Below are 20,821 nucleotides of genomic sequence, written 5' to 3'. Positions count from 1 at the left end.
ATCCAAAGTAAACAGAATCTTTTATTTTGTAAATTCACTTTAGAATGAATTTCTCAAATGAATTTAAGAAAGCAGCAATGTTTCCGAACAGAAACGTTGCTGCTTTCTGTTCTGTTGAACATCTGGAGGAATCTAAAGCAAAACGAGACGACAGGCTATCAGCGCTGTTAGCATTAAAGCTAGCATTAAACTACTTCCTGTTCTCTGAAGGCCAGATATTCTTGATGTGAACGGAGATAAACCAGCAGCAGCATCAGAAGATTTTACTAGAAGATGACAAAAGTCTGAAGTGAAGAGAAAAGCACTGAACCTTTCACAGTAAAACTAAGGCTGAATTTTTACATGATGAAGGTGAGCAGAAGTCTGCAGATCTGGCAGTAGCAGCATCTGCAGGCTCCTACAGCAGGATGCAGGCGGAGGACGGCCTGCTTCTGAGCATGCTCAGTAGGTCCAGGCTGATCTGGGCCGGGTTGAAGTCCTGCAGGTCGGAGCTGCAGGTCCGCCGGCCGGCCCCGGCCTTCTCCCTGGAGGTGACCCGGTACCGGGCCTTGATGTTCCTCAGAGGGTTGTGGTCCGGCTCGACCCGGTCCGGACACCTGAAGGCCTCCTGGACGACGCGGCCCTGCAGGGTCAGGCCCACGAAGCCGTTCCTGAAGGTCAGCATGCGGACGACCGGCGAGTAGACGAACTGGACACACAGCAGCTTCCCTGATGGAGACAAACAGACGCATCGGACCAGAACCGGACCAACCCAAACCGGATAAACCAGAAAGCAGAAGACCAACTGGGTCAGGAAGACACACGGTGGAGGGACGGAAGGAAGGACGGACCAGTGATGGATGTTCTGGTTTGGGTTCCTGCTGTTCCTCCTCAGCGGCCGTCTTGCGAAGTACCTGTTGGGTTCTGAAGCCGTCTCACCTGAAGCGACGTCCCAGACTTTCACGGTTCGGTCCTGAGATCCAGTGAAGACGAAGCGGTCGCTGTCGGCGAAGGCGGCGCAGAGGACGGCCTGGAAGAAAAGGCCCTGGTCGGGACGGCAGAGCAGAGCGGCACGGTGAGTGGAGGTGTCTGGGTCTCCGCTGTGGCCTGAACCCGTCCGGTCTCACCTGGTACTCCATGGTGTGGTCCAGAGCCAGCGGATCCAGGGCCCACAGCTGCAGCGTGGCGTCCTGGGAGCCCACCAGGGCGTGCGTCCCCCGGTTGCTGGCCGTGACGCAGGTGACCCCGGAGCTGTGAGGCTGCAGGTCGGTGCTGACGCCGACGCCAAAGTCGTGCAGCTTCACCTCGCCGCCGGCCGTCCCGTACAGCAGCCGGCGGTCGGGCAGCAGCGCCATGTGGGATGGGGGGGCGTGGAGCGGCGACAGAAGGGCCGTCGCCAGGGGCCCCTCCACAGCGGGGAAACCGTCTCTGCTGGCGACCCGGAACAGGCGCAGCGAGTCCCGGTGGGCGACGGCCAGCAGGCTCTCCTGGGAGCCCAGGGCCAGGCAGAGCACCGGGGCCAGGCCCTCCGGGGGCGGGATGCACAGCGTCTCCTGGGGCCACGCCAGCGGGTAGATCAGCACGGTGCCGCTACGCAGGCCGCACAGCAGGAGGCGCTTCTGCTGCGCCAGCTCCAGGCAGCTGACCTCCGCAGACACTGGCAGGCGCTCCGACACGGAACCTGGGCAGAAACGGGCCGGATCAGAGGAGAACCCGGATCCGTAGTTCTGCTTGGACCCGTTCAGGGAGCCGCTCTGACCTGTCCGGTTGCTCCAGCGCAGCACTTCCCTCTGGTTCTGGTGGCGCACGTAGAACACCTGATCGCCGTCACTGGTGACAGCTGAGTGGGCGGAGCCTGATGGGATGTGGGGGAGGGGCTTGTGGTCGGGGTCGTAGGTCAGACTCCACAGCTGGACGGAATCCGCCGCCGAGGAGGCGGAGACCACCGAGTGGTCAGAGAGCAGCAGGGAGGTGACCGGAGCGCCGCAGCCGCACAGAGAGTCCAGCAGGCGGCCGGTGGTCACCGACCAGACCTGACCAAACCAGACCGGACACAACAGGATGTCACTGCCACTGGCATCCTTTCACAATAAAAGCTTCATTCATTCACATCTAAAAACTGCCAGTTTACTACAAACACCAAAAATCCAGGTTATAGAAATATACAACAAAAAACAGCAATCACTCCTCCTGACGGAGAATTTATCAGGAAGAACCCTCCAGCAGAACCAGAACCAGAACTGGGCTCAATACCAGCAACGGGAGGTCAGAGCAGACAGAGCAGAAAAACTGATCTAGAAGAACTTTCTATGTTAGAGAAAAGAGTCGTGACTTATTTAGAGGCTTCTCCTACATCTATAGAAGTAGAACGGTTAGATTGTGGCAGCAGTCGCTCAGTTGATGAGGTTCCTGGGAAACATCAGAGCCAAACAGAACCGGACCGGATGAGGCTTAGAAAGATGTGAGAGAAACTTAAAGGTTGGAGAGCAGCAGAGTTCTGACGTAGAGGAGCTGGATTCGTTTCTCAGCATCTCTGCTCCCCTTCCTGTCAGTGAGGAGGGTACCAGCTGAGTCGGGTCTCACTCGGATCAGCTGATCCGCCGCTCCGGTGACGACGACGCGGCAGTCCGGCGACACGCAGGCCGATAAAACCTCGTCGTCGTGCTGCAGCTCCAGGAATCCGTCCACAGAGTCGCTGCAGACGCGAAACAGGCTGAGAGTCCGCTCCCATCCTGAACACAGCGGCAGGAAACACTTGGGTTTGTTTGGACCTCCGGATCAGAACCGGTCCAGTTGGGTCTCTGTTACCTGCTATCAGGATCTTCTCGTCCTCTGAAGCTGAGAGAAGAGACGGACGCCGAGGAAACTCTGTGACGGTTTGCTGCCCTGACCTGGAGATCTGCAGACAGGAAGTTCACATCACATGGTTCACCTTCATCACCTTCATCACCTTCATCACCTTCATCACCCAGAACTTTTCAAACAGGATCGTCACATTCTAGATCCTGGAATCATCCAGATTAACCATAGAAATATAATCCTAGAACCTGAAACTGGTCGTAAAACTCACCCGATGCAGGAACCCGTCTTCTGACACCACAAATATTGACCCACGTTTAGGTGAGCTCACTGAAATCACTGGAGTCAGGCTCCGGGTCAGCCGCACCATCGTCTGGCTCCCAGTAACCGGGTCAAAGATTCTGACCCGGTCCAGGTCATGCAGAAAAACCACAACATCTCCCAGAACCCCCAAAACCAACGAGACGTCCTCACTGTGGATCTCGGTTCCGTCCGACTTCCAGACCTTCACCTGCAACAGCATCACAGAGGAAACAAACTCAGGTTCTTCAGAACCAGCTGCAGGTCCACAGTGACACACGGGTCAGTATAGAACAAGAACCACAGACAGAACCACGACATGTGAAGACCTGCTGACAGTTAGGAGACCGACTGCAGTAAAACCTGGAACCTTGAACTGACAGAACCTCAGATGGACCTCGGACTGAACCCGTCCAAAAGACAAAGAGATCCAGAACTTTATGGAGACTCAGAAAAAGCCAAAACCCCAAATCACAACCGAGGAGAACAGAAGAGACCAAACCCTGAAAGCAGCAGACCAAGGAGCCTTCAGGCTCCGCCCATCACCTACCTGCATCCAGGTGTGGACAAACAGCAGCTGCTCTGACACCTGCAGGCGAGCCAGAGAAGGGGTGGAGCCAACAGGCCCCGCCTCCTGGATGCAGAACAGCTGCTGGCCGCTCCTTAAGCTCCACCTCCTCAGGGAGCCGTCTGCAGCCAATGAGAGGCAGTGGGCGGAGCTTTCGATGATCTTTACCGACAAGATGGCCGCTATCAGGACAAGACAGACAGGAAGTGGCCGTCACGGTCTGATCTGAGCTGTAAGAAATGTCATATGAGTTCTCGGACCCACCTGACGGTCCCTGCAGAACCTGCAGGAGATGTTTGTCCTGGAGGCTCCAGACCGCCACCACGCCGCCGGCCGACCCGGTGACCAGCAGCCGCAGCGCCGCGCCCACGGCCACGCAGAGCACACCTGGAAACAGCCACACTGCGGCTAACTCATGATGCTAACCTTACTGTGAGCTGATCACTGTAGACATGGAGACGCAGCAGCTGGAACAGATGATTGGCTCTTTGGAAACTCCGCCCACATTTGGTGCAACTGCGACTTTAAGAAGGAAACTAACTTGGTTCGTCAGTAAAACTAAATGAACTGGTAAAGGTCAGAACGGGTCAGAACCAGTCACTAGCATGGTTCCATGCCTGGCACCAGACTGAATTATATTTGTTGTTTTTTTCCTTCTATGAGTCGAGATTGATGTGATTTTTTCCTTCCACTTTTGGAAGAGGTTGGGGACGACTGATGTAGAGGACAGGAGGGACATTGAGGTCGGGTCGTGGACAGGAACCAGCAGCCTGGATCGTCTGTTCCATCCACTGACGTCTCTGAAGGTTCGGCGCTCTGACCTCCGTGGGGCGCAGTCAGCGTGTGCTGCAGCGCCCCCCCTGGCTGCTGCAGGAAGCTGCTCCTCGGGATCAGAACCGGCTCCGGACACGTTTGGAGCCAATCGTCGCACTGGCTGCAGAGCTGACCAATCACGGTGCGGAAGGTGGAGGCCAGGGAGGAGAGTCGGGCCAGCAGCTCAGAGAAAAACACAGACCGGTCTGGAGTCAGAGGAAGCACAGCAGGTCACCCAGAACCAACCCAAACGGGCCAAAATGTTCCCACCCAACCACACTGACCCATGTGGCCTGACAGGGTGTCCAGGCTGGGCTTCATCAGGACAAGAGCCTCACGGACCAGTCCAGTTTCACAGCAGTCCATGTACTGGGAGCACTGGTCCAGGTCGCTGATCAGACTGGACACCCCACAGACCCGGCTCTGACAGTAGAGCCACTCGGCGCTGCCTGCACACACAGAACCAGGAGACACTGGATCCACTGGTGGATCTGGACAAGGACTGACTGATCAAAACATGCTGGAACGTTGGTTGATCTGAACACGCTCAGTTCAGTCATGCATCATACCTACTACTTCCTGCCGTAGCTCCTCCCACAGGCCGGCATGCAGCAAGTGATACGGCAACTCCTGGAGCTTCCGGACGTTCGCCAATCCAGGAGCAAACCACAGCGGCTGGGGCGGGACCTTGAGCAGTAGAGAACCAATCAGAACTCAGCATCCACCCTTATTTGTTTCATCACACAGAGAGCACACTCAGACGTCTCCTTATGTCCACCAGAAGAGTCCTGGTACCTTCCTGTCGGACAGCAGCAGCGTCAGACCCGGAAGAGCCACCGGCTTCAGTCTTCCAGACCAGCGACCCAGGAAATACTCCGCCAGGATCCTGTGGATCCGCCCCCGTCGCTCTGGCGTCAGATAGCGGGCTTTGACTACCTCTGAGAGAAGCCTAGAAGAAGAAGCTCGATGCTACTCCATAAGTACTGAAGCTGCTGCTGGGTTAGGACATTTGGAATGGACATGGAGAACATCTGGAGAACATCTTACCGGCTGCTGAAGGCCAGCATGACGACTCCGTCGGTCCACTGGACCTCCAGCTGGTCCCGCAGGTCCCACTTGAGCCGCGCCCACAGGACGGGTGGAAACCGGATTAACGAAGGTGTTGGAGGCAGGGAATACCTGTATACCTCACTGATTACATCATCGTCCAATGACATAACATCACGCAGTTCCGCCTCCATCAGGCCCCTCCTGTAGAGTTACGACAAAGAGACGGCCGGTTCTAGATTCAGTGGATCATCATAAGAACCTCCAGGTCCATCTGGAGGGAAACCCAGAGCTTCTCCGGGAGAACCAAAGTCTACCCAGCCCAGAAGGGAACACAAGTCCAAGGACTTCTGGGTCACTTCCTCCAGCTTGGATCCAGGATCCATTTCTTTCAGTCCTGATCCGTATCTCTGAACTTCACCATCTGCTCCATCCTGCCGTTCCTCAGGAGAACAAGGACCAGGACCAGCTTCCTGTCTGCTCCCAACCTGAACGGTGGGAACACTTCTGCCTGTACACTAATAAGTTGATAGCAGAGCTAACTTTTGGTTTAGCACTTTTGTTAACTTTAGAAAAACTTGGCTAATGATTTGAATTGAAGTTAGCATTTTACTGTTCACTCTGTGACTTTTTCTCTTTTTTGATCCTTTTAGTGAACAAGTTGTTCCAACGGCCCAAACAAAGGTTGGATTCCAGGTAAACCTCTTAAGACCTGTAGAGGTTTCTCCTGCTTCAACACATCCTCACCAGATGCTCTGCTGGTCTCCTCACCTTGCCAACACGATGCATCCCAAGGCCCCGCCCACCAGCTCCTTCCCATGTTTCTCCTCAAGCTTCAGGAGGAGCTGTGACATCACTTCCTCTGAGCTGGAACCCAGCAGCAGCTCTGTTGGCGGAGTGAAGGAGGTCCAGTGCTTGGCAGCAGACAGGATGAGCTGAAGGTGGAGAGGAGAGCCGGAGGCGTGGAAGCTCTGCAGCACGGCGTCCTTCTGCTCCCGGGTCAAAGTTCGCTGAGCCGCCTGCAGATGGGACTCCATGATCTGCTGCCCTTCGTCACGAGACAGACGCTCCACCTCAAAGACGTTTCCTGCAGCGCCCAGCCTCAGCCGCATGCTGGCGAACACCTCGCTGGTGGTTTCCATGGAGACCAGCAGGTGGACATTTGGAGGCACGTCAGTGGGCAGCCAGCGCAACTGGTGAGCCTGATGTTGGTCTGCCAGCTGCTCCAGGGAGTCCAGGATGAGGAGCAGAGAGGTCCCCTGCTGAGAAACCTCCTCCAGCATGTTCTGGAAGAGCCGCTGCAGCTCCAGGTGAGAGCTGACTGACAGCAGGGGGGGCGGAGCCAGGCCACACGCCAGACACACCTGGAGGCAGACGCTGTGGAGGACATGGTTGATGCTTGGTCTCTGTGGATGATTGGCGGCCAGCAGCCTAATAACCAGCACCGCCTTGGCCTCCAGGACCCCCTGCATCTCCTGTGCCAGTTTGCACAGCAGAATGGTCTTCCCCATCCCAGCAGCGCCGTGAACCACCAGCGGACCGTGGTGGACCGGGGTGGACTCCCACATGGCGAGGCAGATCTTCCCCAGAAGCCCATCTCTGCCCTGGAGACTCTTGCTCAAGTCGGCAGCCATGACGGTGTGCTGCCTTGCCTCTTCGACCACCCAGTCAATCTCCTCATCCTCCTCTGTGCTTCCCCAGATCTTCCTCTTGTCCTCTCCCGCCAGTTTGACCGCCTCGCTGATCCGGGTCGTCATCTGGGAGATGAACTGCTGGCAGATGCTGTCCAGGTACTCGGCGTGTTCCTTGCGTTTTGGGTCGATGCTTCCTCTGTTCAGCTCCACACAGTGCAGGTTGAGGATCTTCTTGGACGTGGCGTACAGCCGTGACTTCAGGCCGGTGAGCAACTCCTGAGCTTCAGCGTCCAGCAGCCCGTCCGCAGTGAGGTCCATGAACTTGGCCAGACGTTTGGCTCTGTCCTTCATCCTTTGCTGAGGAATCTCCCGGACGAAGAGCAAGGCGGACGTTTGCCAGACGCCCTCCTCCAGCGCCCGTTCTGTGACTGAATGAGAAGCAGAAAACGTTGGTCCTCCTGAACCAAAAGGACGAGTTTGGGGACATGTCCATGTCTCACCTGATGAGTAGAAGAGCCGCTTCTGCTCGGCCGTGATGTCTCCAGCCGCCTCAGCCTCAGTGGCTGCAGAACGTAGCAGCTGCAGCAGCCGACTCTCTGTGACGCGCCAGGACAGAAGGTTGTCGTCATGGAGCTTTGCCACCTCAGGTCGGAGGTCATTGTAGTGTGGGAATCGTGCAGTGATTGGCTGGAGAACGTAGGTGGGTGGCACGGAGTTGTTGTCCTTCTGAAACCACTCTTGCAGTTGCTGAACACCTTCTGGGTTCTTGGACAGCTTGGACAGAAGAACCTCAAACTGCTTTTCTGGGATGAGACGAGGAAGAGGTCGGTGACCGTACCGGTTCCCCAGCAGGCCCTTCGGCACCCGGACATGAGGAGAAGCAAAGCAAACGTGATCACATGTACAGATGCAGAACATGAAAGAACAAACAGCCGAGGCGTAAAGAACCTGGTGCAGCGTCATTTTCTGGACAAACAGAAACTTCACTGGCATTCAGCCGCACAATATTTCACCGGCAGGAGATTACAGGAGATTACAGGAGATTACAGGAAGAGCACCGGCTGGGGTTCTACCAACGAGAGCCTGGAGAACCTTAGGAACTCACCACGAAGGCCGGTCCAGCAGAAACCTTCTGACTCGTCTGGATCTCCTGCAGGAAGATCTCGCTGACCTCATGGTCTCCATACGGGAAGGTCCGGATGCCCCAGCTCAGATCCACCACCTGGACAGGAAGTGATGTCACTCACAGAAAGATTACATCAGATGTACGTGATGTTTTCTCATGGTGCTGAGAGAGAACGGACCGACCTCAAAGACCAGACCCAGACTGCGGCAAAACGACCGGACCTCCGGGTACGCTTTCTCCAGCAGAACCTTCCTCTCAACGCTCATGTCTGCACAGAAACCAGGGAGAAGGCTTTTCTGTCAGAACCAGAACCAACAGCAGAACCAGAACTTCTAACAGACCCCTGAACGTTGAGCTCTGGTACCACGGAGCGGACCTCTCTGAGGTCGCTCCAGAGCCTCCAGAACCTAGTGGACCTTCGCGGCTCCAGCGGTCCAGTTGGAAATCTTCAGAGGATTGGACAGCGCCACGTTTCATCAGAGGTGAAGTTCTGGTTCTGGTTCTGATGAAAGCTGAGCTGCAGAGCTCGGCCGTTGTTGCTGAGGTGTACTCCACTAGGGGGCGGAGTCAGAAACGTGAGAACCAACCGGGTCGGTTCTGGTCGGTTTAGAAGCAAAATCGCTTTTAAAAAAAACAGACGTGAGTAAAAGGACGAGCATTATAAGCTGAACAATTTCAGAGAGGATGGATAGTGTGTCCATCTGAACCTGACAGACTCACTTCATGAAGTGAAATATTAAAACCCGACTCATCATTTCTACTTTTCCATAGACGGACATTCATTCATGTTTAAAGAAAAAGGCCAACAGCTGCATAACGTTCAGATAAAAATGATGACATTAGATTTTCAGATAAAGTTCTTACTGGTCATTAACCTGAACTTCTACCTGGATAATAAACTGGTTTTAGCTTTATTAATCCTATGAATTTAATAAAATGTTTTTTTCAAATGAATTGCAAAGTTTTGAGTAGATTTTATTTTAATTTCCACACTGGGACTGAGTGACTCTACAGCTGCTTGTGTCTCATGAATGTTATCAGGTTTGATTTCTTCTAGAGATTCTGTTTATTCACCTCTGGGAAAATTAAAAGTTTCTCTGATTTTACTCTTTATTAGTTTATGTTTGAGTAAAATGAACATTGTTCTTTTATTCTATAAATTACTGACAACATTTCTGTTAATTTTGTTTATGAATATTTGTAAATAAGCAGTTAGATTTAGAATATCTTCTCCTGGGTCTCAGCCCTGCTGGGGGCTCAGCAGCCCTAGAGGTCAGATCCTAGGATCGCCCCTGGTTAAAATCAAAACTTCTCAGAGGTTTCGGGTCGGTTCTGGTTCTTTTTATCAGCTGAAAAAGTTCTGCATGTTTCCACATGAGGCTCCAGGTGTTTACCTGTCTGAACCGGGTCAGATGGACCCGGCTGAACCAGAACCATCAGGTTCACCTTGATTCTCACACATCGACTCAGATCAACAGAACTGGACCTGAACTCCGACCAGAACCCAGAACCCGGACCTCCAGAACTGACCTGTGAAGCTGGAGCTGATGAAGATTCGGATCATGTTGCTGCCGGTCCTCTGAGCTCCTTGGCAGCGTCCCCTCAGGATGTCCCGCGCACCACAGCTTTGTCCTCCGTCCATCGTCTCAGACTGTCTGCCGGTTCTGGTTCTGGTTCTGTCTGTCGGCGCCGGTGCAGCTCTTTGTTTCCCTGGGCGGCTGAAGATCAGCATTGAGTCACAGCAGCTGAGCTCAGGGCGGCATCTCCCAGGGGGCGTCGCTCTCAGCTGCAGCTCCGACTAATTACAGTGAGGAAGAGGAGGACAACAAGCCTGTGACATCATCATCATCATCATCATCATCATCAAAAACATTTATTTTCTGCTGCACTGAACTGCAGCTGAGCAGATTTAATAGACATTATTATTATTTTATTTTATTTAGTTTTTATTGGGTGTTTTGATGATCCCAGTTTTTAAAAGTCACTTAAATCTTCAGTTTTTTTCTTTCTTTCTATTATTGAACTTTTATTATTCATTCCAACTTTATTATTATTAACTCTCTTATTATTCTGGACGATGAGAAACATTAAATGCCAAATAAATCTAGCTTCTTATGAACCTTGTTGTATTTAAATAGATTCTTCTTGTCATGTGATTTAGACATGTTGCTCTGTGTTTAATATCCAGATGTGGAGAAACTTTCTGATGTGAAACTAAATAAACCCAGAAGAACCAGAACCGGTTCTGAGACTCTCCCTCTGATTTCTGCTTTCAGTTTCAGCTGCAGAACCTGAAAACAAACTTTAGTTTCTGATGAAACATCAGGAACTTTCTGCCTGTTTGTTCTGCAGTTTTTCCTTCAGGCTGTTTTTGCTGCAGATCTCTGGGGATCCTGCCGACAACAACAGCCTCCCGTCACATCATCATGTTTCTGTTTCCTTTACAACTGGAACGTTTTTCATTTCATTTTGTATTCTGGATATTTTTCCAGAACGTCCAACTTTTTCCTGTAAACATGTTTCCACCATTCTGTTAAAAAATAAAACAAATAATCTGTTCCTTAGAGTTCCTCGGAGTATTTGTTTGTTTGTTTGTTTTTTACCAGAGTGCTGGAAATGAACCTTCAAAAAGCCTCTGTTGTTTTTGAGGCTTTTAAATCAGTGTTTTAGAGGAAACATCAAGTTCATCTCTCTGCAGCAAACAGGAAGGACGGGACGGAGCGCTGTCATTGCACTCCGGAAGTGTTATTATATTATCTGTTTCTCCCGTTTTTATTTTCTTTTGAAATCTGATATATCTTCATCTTTAGGAAGGATTTTTACTCTCAGCATGTTTTTGAACTTCTCTCTTTTATTTACTTCCGCTCAGCTCAGTTTTTAACTAATTCTGTAGTTTTTTTGTTTACTTCTAAATCGGCTCCTCAGTCTCATCTTTTCGGGCCTGATACTGCCTCTAGTGGCGTGGGGTGGTAACACAACTAATATTTGCCAAAAAATTAAATGGTTCTGGTTCTGGTTCTGGAACACTGGACCAGCTCTACACCCTCAGCAGGTCCTGGAGGGTTCTGGGAGTTCGCCCAACCAGTCTACAGGTGTTTTGTGGACTTGGAGAAGACGTTCGACCGTGTCCCTCGGGGAGCCCTGTGGGGGGTTCTCCAGGAGTATGGGGTACCGGGCTCCTTGATACGGGCTGTCAGGTCCCCGTAGGACCGGTGTCAGAGTCTGGTCCACATTGCCGGCAGTAAGTCGGGCTCGTTTCCGCTGAGAGTATTTGGTTTATTTCTTAATCTAGTAATACAATTTTAATAACAACTGAGTAGAAATAAAATTCTAACGGAAACTTTATTTGATTCAGATTGTGTTGTTTACATTTTTACAGCAGTTTCCCTCCAGTCCAGCAGGGGGCAGTAACGCGACTCACAGTCAGTCCGCTAACCCCGTTAGCATGGTTAGCTTGTTATGAGTGTGTCCAGGTGTGTTCCGGTTCTGTTCAGCAACAATGTGTTCCGTTGAGCCTCTGAGAGAGTTTATCAGAGAGAGACTAACTGCTGCTGCTGAAGAAATCTTCACCCAGCTGGAGAAAACCATCGTCCGGTACGAGGAGGAGATCGACCGGCAGCGGAGACTGCTGGACCTCACCTGGAGACCCCGAACCCAGCAGAACCCCGCAGGTAGGTCCGGCTGCGGAGCTGGCGGCCTGGTAAAGCTCGGAACCAGCTTCTGTTTCATCACAGGATGGTTCTGATGGTCCCCTGAGAGGTCCAGTAAACGGAACCAGAACCAGAGAACTTTCTGCTGTCGGGTTCCATGAACCAAATATTTCCAAAGTGGGACAGAATCTGGACCTTTCTCACCAATCCGACCTGGTAGCTGGTACCAGGATTATGGGTTAGTAAGTTCTGCTCCTCAGACCCGGTTTCACTGGGTCACCAGCCAGAACCGCCTCTGTTGATACCTGGGCTTTATAGCAGAACATCAGAACCACACCGGACCGAGGCGGTCCTTCAGAACCCGACCCGAACAAACACCAAGCAGCGACAAATCAGAGGTGTGTTTACTGCTGGTTCTGGTCGGCTCACCGGTCCGTTTCTAGAGCCAGAACCACAGCAGAACTTTGGCTCCAGATATATAAGAAATGAAATGATTACCTCGTGTTTACTGTTATTTTATCCTAAAATGAAGCTAAAATCGGACTAAGACGTTCTGATATTTAAGCAGAATATTAATGAAGAATTTCTAATAAAAGTTAAAACAATCTGAGATCCAGAGACATTAAATTTGAATAAAACAGAAATGACAGCAGCTTGAGCTGAATATTTATTAGTAACATGTTATTAATGTTCTGCTCAGAGTTGGTATAAAAAATCTTTTTTACAAGAGAACCAGCGGCACACAGAGGTAACAGAACATAAAACCTTCAAATAAGATTCATTGTTGCCACGATGAACTAAAATGGCCGAATTATCAGAAATGTTATTTTTGCTGGCAGATATCCTCAAAACATTATTGCTCACATTGAAACTGTTAGACGACTAAAACCATAAAACTCATGGATTCCTGACTTAAAGCTTCAAAGTCAGTTTTTCCTGACCAGTGGAGCCCAGTCACATCTTATTAATACAACTATATTAATCTTATTAATACAACCATATTAATCTTATTAATACAACTATATTAATCTTATTAATACAACTATATTAATCTTATTAATACAAATATATTAATCCTATTAATACAACTATATTAATCTTATTAATACAACTATATTAATCTTATTAATACAACTATATTAATCTTATTAATACAAATATATTAATCCTATTAATACAACTATATTAATCTTATTAATACAACTATATTAATCCTATTAATACAACTATATTAATAAGTCACATCTTTGACCTGGATGGGATTTCAATGTTTTTATGGTTTTTGTTATTGTTACGTTGTAATCTCGTCTTCGCCTCCGTTCTTCTTCTTCTCTGATGTCTGTTTCTCCTCCAGTTCTCCCGCAGACCTCCACCTGCAGGCGGGTTCTAGACAGGATGAGTTCTGGTCTGGACCCAGAGGAACCAGAACTCCCACAGATTAAAGAAGAACAGGAGAAATCAGAGCCAGAGCTGGACAAAGATGAATATGTAGAAGTGCACATCAGTGAGGATGAGGAGGAGCTGGTGCTGAAGCAGGAGCAGGAAACGGACCCAGACGAATCAGAACCAGAGCAGAACCAGGCTCGGTCCCAAAGCTCTGCTGAAGCTGAGAATGTGGATCAGAAAGGAGGCAATGAAGAAGCAGAGAAGGAACCTGACGGTGTTGGAACGTCTGCCAGTTCTGAGGCAGGGACTGGTTCCGACCCGAATAGAAAACCCTCTCAGTGTGACGTGTGTGGAAAACATTTCACTCAGAGTTACAACATGAGGGCTCATCGCCGGATCCACTCAGGCGAGCGGCCGTACTCCTGCCAGGTCTGCGGGAAGAACTTCATCAAGTACGACAACATGCTGGTCCACATCAGAACCCACACGGGTCAGAAACCTTATTCCTGTCCGACCTGCAGCAAGCGCTTCAGCCAGCGCAGCAACCTCACCTTCCACATGAGGATCCACGTCGGTGACAAGCCCTTCACCTGCAACACCTGCGGGAAGAGCTTCACCTCCAGCGGCCACCTCACCATCCACAGGAGAACCCACACAGGAGAGAGGCCCTACCTGTGCAACGTCTGTGGGAAGAGCTTCAGCCAGAGCGGCGGCCTGTCGGCCCACCGGAGGACCCACACTGGCGAGCGGCCGTTTACCTGCAAGGTGTGCGGCAAAGCCTTCATCAGGAGCGACGAGCTGCTGGTCCACATTCGGATTCACACTGGGGAAAAGCCGTACACCTGCAAGATCTGCTCCCGGAGCTTCGCCCGCAGTTGCCACCTAACCACCCACATGAGGACCCACACCGGGGAGAAGCCCTACTCCTGCCGAATGTGTGGAAAGAGCTTCAGTGAGAACCGCAGCCTGACCGCCCACGTCAGAACGCACACAGGCGAGAGGCCGTTTTCCTGCAACACCTGCCACAAGGCCTTCACAGACAAACGCAACCTGGCCGCTCACGCCAGGACCCACACGGGCGAGAAGCCCTTCTCCTGCTGCATCTGTGGGAGGAGCTTTGCAGAGAACCGGAGCCTGACGGGCCACATGGCCACGCACACGGGGGAGCGGCCATTTTCCTGCAAAGTCTGCCAAAAGGGCTTCACTCAGAGCAGTAAACTGGCCGCTCACATGAGGCAACACAGAGAAGAAAACGTTTAGGTTCCTCTGCTGATTTTATTCAGAAGAAGAAACTGGAAAACAGAAGGAGCTCATTAAGTCACTGTATTTGTAGCAGCTTACAATACCTTTAGGGAATACATTTGGTTGGTGTTCATAAGTCATATTTAGGGCTTCTGATGAAATTTTAAAAAATATTCAAATCCAGTTCTGTTGTCCTGAACAACAGAATGTAGCTCAGAGCCTCCTCTCACGAAGGAACTCCTGGCTAGCTCGCCATATTTAGCGCTGGACTCGCTGGGTGGTCCGACTGCCGGGATGACTCTCCCAGATCTGTCCTCTTGTTTGCACAAAGGTGTCAGAATCAGCAGTTCTGGGTTGAAGTGGTGGAAGTGTAACAGAGTTACAAATGTACTTTTGTTAAATTATTATTTCTTATACATTTTATATTGAGAGTTTGTGAATTTTATCTCATTCAGTTATTTTTATTTATTTTGTTGTTTTTGCCTGCGGGGGTCGCTCTTTTGCACTCCGTCTCATGTGTGTTTCCTGGGCTTCCGTAGTTGCTTTCAGCCCTCATAGCTCCTCTGCCCCCCCTTTCCCTCACAGCGTTGTTACCGCTGCTGTGGGACTGCAGAGAGAGAAAGAGAGGGAGTTGAGAAGTTTTGATTTGTTTTCCTTCTTTCCCAGAAATAAAAAAAAAAGAGAATTTAAACATCCTGACCGATGTCATCCGTTACACTGGTGCCGTGACCCTTTGGATCTACAGATCAGCTCGACGCTCTTCGCCGTGGTTGCTGTGCACCTGTCCTGATCTGCAGTTCGGGATCCTTTTGTGGTCAGGTCAATAAGAGACTCTGAATTACAACACTTTCTTTTACGATCACTGAGTTAAAATACTAATAAAAAAAAAAAAAAGAAAGAAAAAAAAAAGGGAAAATTAATTCATGGTGTGCTACATTTTTTTTTATGTCAATCCGATTTGAGTGAATGTTCTGCTTTGGTATTTTTCTTTGATTGGAAACAATACTGTGGTTCATTTTATGGTTGAAGATAACTGGTGTGTTAGAGATGGATCAGTTTACCACTCCTAAATTACCTAAAGGTCGGGGTGTGTGGTTCAGCCGTACTGCTGACAGTGGAGACGTAGGACATTCAAAACTCACATATGATACTAGTGCAGAATCAGGGCTAGGTCAGAGCCAAGGTTGTACTGCTATTGATGGGTTCATGACGGAGAATCCCCCTACTTCCACACCCTGCAGTGATGTTGATGCCCTTCATCACCTTACAGACATGGTTGGCCAGTTAGGTGCACAAATTGGTGAATCAATTGTTTCTAAACTACTGTCAGCTGGAGTTGTAAATGTGAACAGTGAATCACAGCCTTCTTGTGTAACACAGAACTCACGCTGTGACAGTGGCAGACATGACCCATCTCATGTGACAGTCCATGTTAAACCTGATAGGGTACTTCAGACATACAGAGGCGACCACACAGACAAATGTTCGATCCGTGACTGGATTGACTTGACTAGAATGCACCTCAGAAAACAAGACATACCTACCTATGATCAAGGAGAAGAGATTATGTGCCATTTAATGGGCAAGGCAAAGGATGTGGTGCAGATTGCATTGCGCAGTGATCCTTCCCTTGATGTTACAAAGAACCCTGAACTGATATATGACGTTCTTCTCCACTACTTCAGTGAAACCCCATCATGTCTCCCCCTCGCCGATTTCTATGCTACTCTGCCAAGACAAAGGGAGAACCCTGTAGATTATTGGATAAGACTAAACAAGGCAGCAGACTTGGCGCTTGAGGGTCAGCGTGGCGTGGGAAACAGATGGAAAGCATGAATGATGAAGTGGCTCTCATGTTCGTCAAACACTGCCCTGATCCAGAGTTATCCTGCATTTTGAAGTGCAAGCCAGCTCATGAGTGGACTTCCCGTGATGTTCAGTTACGGATTGATGACTACCAGAGAGAGTTGAGGGCAGCTAGCAGAGCAACTGGTGCTCCACAGCTAAGAAGCCAGGTTGCTGCCATTAGTCTAGAGCAGTCTATCCCAGTGTCACCTGGCCTGGCGGCTTATGAGCATTGTTGCTCTCCTCCTAGCTCATTACTTCCATCCTCCTTTCTCCCATCTCAGCATCACTCTTCATGCCAGTCTCCAGCAGTTTCCTGTCAGGGTGGTCCCCAGGATACTAGAGGCAAAGACTCTGTGCCAGTTGTTACGCAACATCTTCAGCAGTCAGAGGAGAGGCTGCTCACTCGAATGGTCGACATGTTTCAGCAGATGATGGAGAGAATGCAGCAACGCAATACTTTTCATCCTATGCGGGGTGGGAGGTTTCAGCGTGCACCTCGTGAACAACGCAACAGAGAGGCAGGTTGTAAAGTCTGTAATGACTCAAGTCACACCACTACTTCGCACTGTATGTCTGAGAGACTGTGTTTTGTCTGTTTTGCCCCTGGTCACACCAAACTGAACTGCCCCATGAAGAATCCTTCCCAGTCCCAGTCGGGGGGAAACTAATAGACCTGTATTCGGAGGGAGGCAGTGCAGGTCACACTAACGACTCCCAAACTGATGACATGTCAGATGCTGAGACTGTATACACTTCAGAGAAGAACTCATGTAGTAGCTCAGGAGTTGTCGTTTATCAAAATGTTCACAGAGTTAGCAGCAGTGACAGTCTTTTCTACACCTCTGTGAACATGGGTGGGACATTTAACATGGGCGGCATGCTGGACAGTGGTTCAATGGCCTGCAGCATCAGTGAGGCAGCTGAAGTGAAGCTGAAAGAGGCTGGAGTGATAACTGACCGAAACATAACTGATGTGGATGTGGTTCTTGTTGGATGTGGTGGACTCCGTGTTAGGCCTAAATGTGCTTTTGATGTGGAGATGGAAGTGTATGACTGTAAAATGGTGGTCCCAACGCTCGTCGTTCCAGGTCAGCATGATGACTTGATACTAGGCACTAATGTCATAAAACACATCCTTCATCGATTCAAGCAGTGTGATTCCTACTGGAAAACGGTGTCCACCCCATGTCCTTCTGGGGATCCAGAAGCTGAACGTTTCCTGTCCATGCTGTCTGGTCTTAATCCATGGAAGGATGGAAATGCTCCTGATAAGGTCGGTACTGTGAAGTGTTACTCAGCTACCTGCCTTGAGCCTGGGCGAGAGTATCTTGTGTGGGGAAAACTGCCCAGAAACACTTCTGTTTCTCCAGGCAGCACCATTATGACAGAGCCTACATCATCCCGCTCAGCGCCCCGAGGTGTTTTGGTTGCAAAGCTTGTGACTACATTGTGGGGAGACAGGTGGGTTCCATTAAAGCTCATCAATATGTCCAACAGATCTGTGTTATTGAGACGCAACACAAAGCTAGCTGATGTCTACCCTGTTGTGGCGCTGGAAGACATGGATGGTGCAGAGTGCTCAGAAGTTCGACTTGCTAGTTCTGGACAATCTATCATGCCATCTACTGCAGATGCCAGCTTGGTCACAGATGTGCTCAGATCAGTTGGGCTCGGTGATGTTGATATAGAGTCTTGTGAAGTTTCTGAGGATTGCAGAACAAGAATGGCTAATCTTGTTTTGCAGTATGAGGGTTTATTTTCCCGTCACCATCTTGATTGTGGAGAAGCGAAGGGGTTTGTGCACCGTATAACCCTCTCCGACACCCGACCTTTCCGGCTTCCATACAGGCGAGTGCCCCCTGGCCAGTATCAGAAACTGCGGCAAGTCCTGAGTGAAATGGAAGAAAAGGAGATAATCAGAAAATCCACAAGTGAGTACGCATCACCTCTGGTTCTGGTGTGGAAGAAAAATGGGGATCTCCGTATCTGCACAGATTTTCGCTGGTTGAACAAGAGAACTCTGAGGGATGCCCATCCCCTTCCTCATCAGGCAGATTGTCTGGCAGCATTGGGGGGAAACAGTCTGTTCAGTACCATGGATTTGACCTCTGGGTTTTATAATATGCCACTCCACGAGGACGACAGGAAGTATTCGGCCTTTACTACTCCTATGGGCTTATATGAATACAACCGTCTGCCGCAGGGTCTCTGTAATAGTCCTGGGAGTTTTATGCGTATGATGACCAGCATATTCGGAGACCAGAACTATCTGAGTTTACTGTGCTATTTGGATGATTTGTTGGTGTTTGCGCCTGATGAGGAATCTGCCTTGCGGCGCCTGGAGATGGTGTTTTCTAGGTTGCAAAGCCACAATTTGAAACTGGCCCCAAAAAGTGTTTCTTTTGAGGAAATCTGTTAAGTTTCTTGGCCACATTGTTGATGAACATGGTGTTTCAACAGACCCAAGTAAAGTTGAGATCATCGCCAACATGTCAGTGGCCCAACTTATGGAACCAGATGGCGTGACTCCATCTCAGAAGCGGATAAGATCCTTTTTGGGGATGATAAACTACTACCAACATTTCGTGCCTGGGTACTCTGCCATCGCCAAGCCACTTTTTGATCTGTTAAAGGGCGAAAGGAGGAAAGGCAGACATCATCAGAATAAACTGCCATCCAGAAAGTTGAAGGCCTCTGACTGGACTGCAACACAGGCACAAGCCTTTGAGCAACTGAAGTCTTCACTGGCGCAAAGTGTTGTGTTGGCTCATCCGGATTTCACCTGTCCTTTTGTGTTATCCACTGATGCATCTCTGGATGGCATAGGTGCTGTTCTGTCTCAAGTTCAGCAGGGTGAGACACGAGCCAGGCCCGTTGCTTTTGCCAGCAAGTCCTTGTCCCGGTCACAAAAGAACTACCCAGCTCACAGGTTGGAGTTTCTGGCCTTGAAATGGTCCATCTGTGACAAGTTCAGCCACTGGTTGAAAGGCCATAAATTCACAGTCTGGACTGATAACAATCCATTGACTCATATTCTGACTAAGCCTAAACTGGATTGTTGTGAGCAACGCTGGGTGGCTAAATTGGCGAGCTACGACTTTGACATCAAGTACATCCCAGGCCCACAGAATATTGTGGCCGATGCACTGAGTCGTGAGCCTTTTGTTCGAGAAACTGTTGGCCGCAGGCTGCTCACTGAACCCTATGCCAATCTTCTCGCTGAAGTTAGAGATGTGTCAAACTCATCAATCCAGACTGCCTTTCGATCATCCAGTGGTCAGGCAGAATCCTCCTTAATGACTGTTAACGCTCAGTCAACATGCTGTCCACTAAAACTGCTTCCCCAGTCTGTTGAAATGGAGGATGTGTCTGCTGTGTTGCACTCACAAGTGGAGTGGGATGCTGGCGCGAGAACCCGTGCCGTTGAAATGGTCCATCATCTGCCTCAGCTCATTCCACCTGGTCAAGAAACCTTACCAGCCTACACGGAATGTGAACTCCGTGACAGACAGCTGGAAGATAGAACTCTCTCTCGCGTTCTATACTATGTTGAGAGGCGTAGAAGACCCTCTAGGAGAGAGAGGTTTACAGAGTCTGTCTCTGTGACAAAGTATCTAAAGCACTGGGATAAACTAACTGTGCGAAACGGTGTCCTGTACAGGATTTCCCGGGACTGGAAAACTAAAGCAAAAAGATTCCAGTACATTGTACCTGACTCGCTCAAGACTGAGGTACTTCATGGAGTTCATGACAGAGCAGGTCATCAAGCTCAGTTCAGGAGCCTTGCCTTGACAAGGCAGAGATTTTTCTGGCTGACTCTGGACAGAGATGTCAGAGACCATGTTCGGCGTTGTCAGCGATGTATTGTCAGTAAGACCATTGAGCCTGAGGGTAGAGCTCCACTGGAGTCTATAACATCAACCAAACCGCTTGAACTTGTATGTATTGATTTTTGGTCAGCCGAAGATTCCAGAAACAGATCTGTTGACGTCTTGGTGATTACTGACCACTTTACAAAAATGGCTCAAGCGTTCCCATGTAGAGACCAGACAGCTAAGCAGGTGGCGAGGGTTCTCTGGGATCGATATTTCTGTGTCTTTGGTTTTCCTGAGAGAATTCATAGTGATCAAGGAGCTAATTTTGAGAGTCAGCTCATAAGTGAGCTTCTCAGGGTCTCAGGTGTCAGAAAGACACACACAACACCTTATCATCCGATGGGGAACGGAAGTGTGGAGCGTTTCAATCGAACTTTAGGTGGCATGATCCGTGCATTATCCCCCGAAGAGAAAGCTGACTGGCCACGTCGTTTACAAACACTAGCCTTTATGTATAACTGTGCGGTTCATGAGACGACGGGTTACCCCCCCTTTTACCTCATGTTTGGCCGGGTCCCTCGCCTACCTGTCGATGTCCTCTTTCATGCTGTCCT

At 50.0% G+C, this 20,821-nt stretch overlaps 3 protein-coding genes across 4 annotated transcripts; 1 reads left to right on the top strand and 2 right to left on the bottom strand.

The window, feature by feature from the left end:
• Window positions 1-347: 347 nt before the first annotated feature.
• LOC122838054 (NACHT domain- and WD repeat-containing protein 1-like) lies at window positions 348-8,231 on the bottom strand. Its single transcript, XM_044128393.1, has 16 exons — window positions 7,641-8,231; window positions 6,278-7,568; window positions 5,507-5,710; window positions 5,255-5,408; window positions 5,029-5,146; window positions 4,744-4,908; window positions 4,468-4,665; window positions 3,911-4,033; window positions 3,629-3,828; window positions 3,050-3,289; window positions 2,788-2,878; window positions 2,563-2,711; window positions 1,739-2,012; window positions 1,107-1,660; window positions 919-1,024; window positions 348-708 (listed from the first exon to the last, which is right to left on the bottom strand). The coding sequence occupies exons 1-16, from the start codon at window positions 8,131-8,133 to the stop codon at window positions 398-400; spliced, it is 4,671 nt and encodes a 1,556-aa protein (XP_043984328.1). The 5' UTR covers window positions 8,134-8,231; the 3' UTR covers window positions 348-397.
• On the bottom strand, window positions 8,231-10,022 carry LOC122838120 (NACHT and WD repeat domain-containing protein 2-like). The gene is made up of 3 exons (XM_044128509.1): window positions 9,797-10,022; window positions 8,449-8,534; window positions 8,231-8,362 (listed from the first exon to the last, which is right to left on the bottom strand). The coding sequence occupies exons 1-3, from the start codon at window positions 9,996-9,998 to the stop codon at window positions 8,234-8,236; spliced, it is 417 nt and encodes a 138-aa protein (XP_043984444.1). The 5' UTR covers window positions 9,999-10,022; the 3' UTR covers window positions 8,231-8,233.
• Window positions 10,023-11,641: 1,619 nt separating this feature from the next.
• On the top strand, window positions 11,642-14,909 carry LOC122838082 (oocyte zinc finger protein XlCOF6.1-like). 2 transcript variants are annotated; one of them, XM_044128455.1, is made up of 2 exons: window positions 11,642-11,937; window positions 13,271-14,909. In XM_044128455.1, exons 1-2 carry the CDS (start codon window positions 11,766-11,768, stop codon window positions 14,560-14,562), a joined length of 1,464 nt encoding a protein of 487 aa, XP_043984390.1. In that variant the 5' UTR covers window positions 11,642-11,765; the 3' UTR covers window positions 14,563-14,909. The 2 variants fall into 2 exon arrangements, with proteins under 2 accessions (XP_043984390.1, XP_043984391.1); XM_044128456.1 differs by lacking the exon at window positions 11,642-11,937 and adding an exon at window positions 11,948-12,314.
• Window positions 14,910-20,821: the final 5,912 nt, after the last annotated feature.

Source organism: Gambusia affinis, linkage group LG10 (genome assembly GCF_019740435.1).
Source record: "Gambusia affinis linkage group LG10, SWU_Gaff_1.0, whole genome shotgun sequence".
Lineage (NCBI taxonomy): Eukaryota > Metazoa > Chordata > Actinopteri > Cyprinodontiformes > Poeciliidae > Gambusia > Gambusia affinis.
The sequence above is the reverse complement of the archived record's forward strand: the minus strand, read 5'-3'. Positions and strand labels throughout refer to the sequence as shown.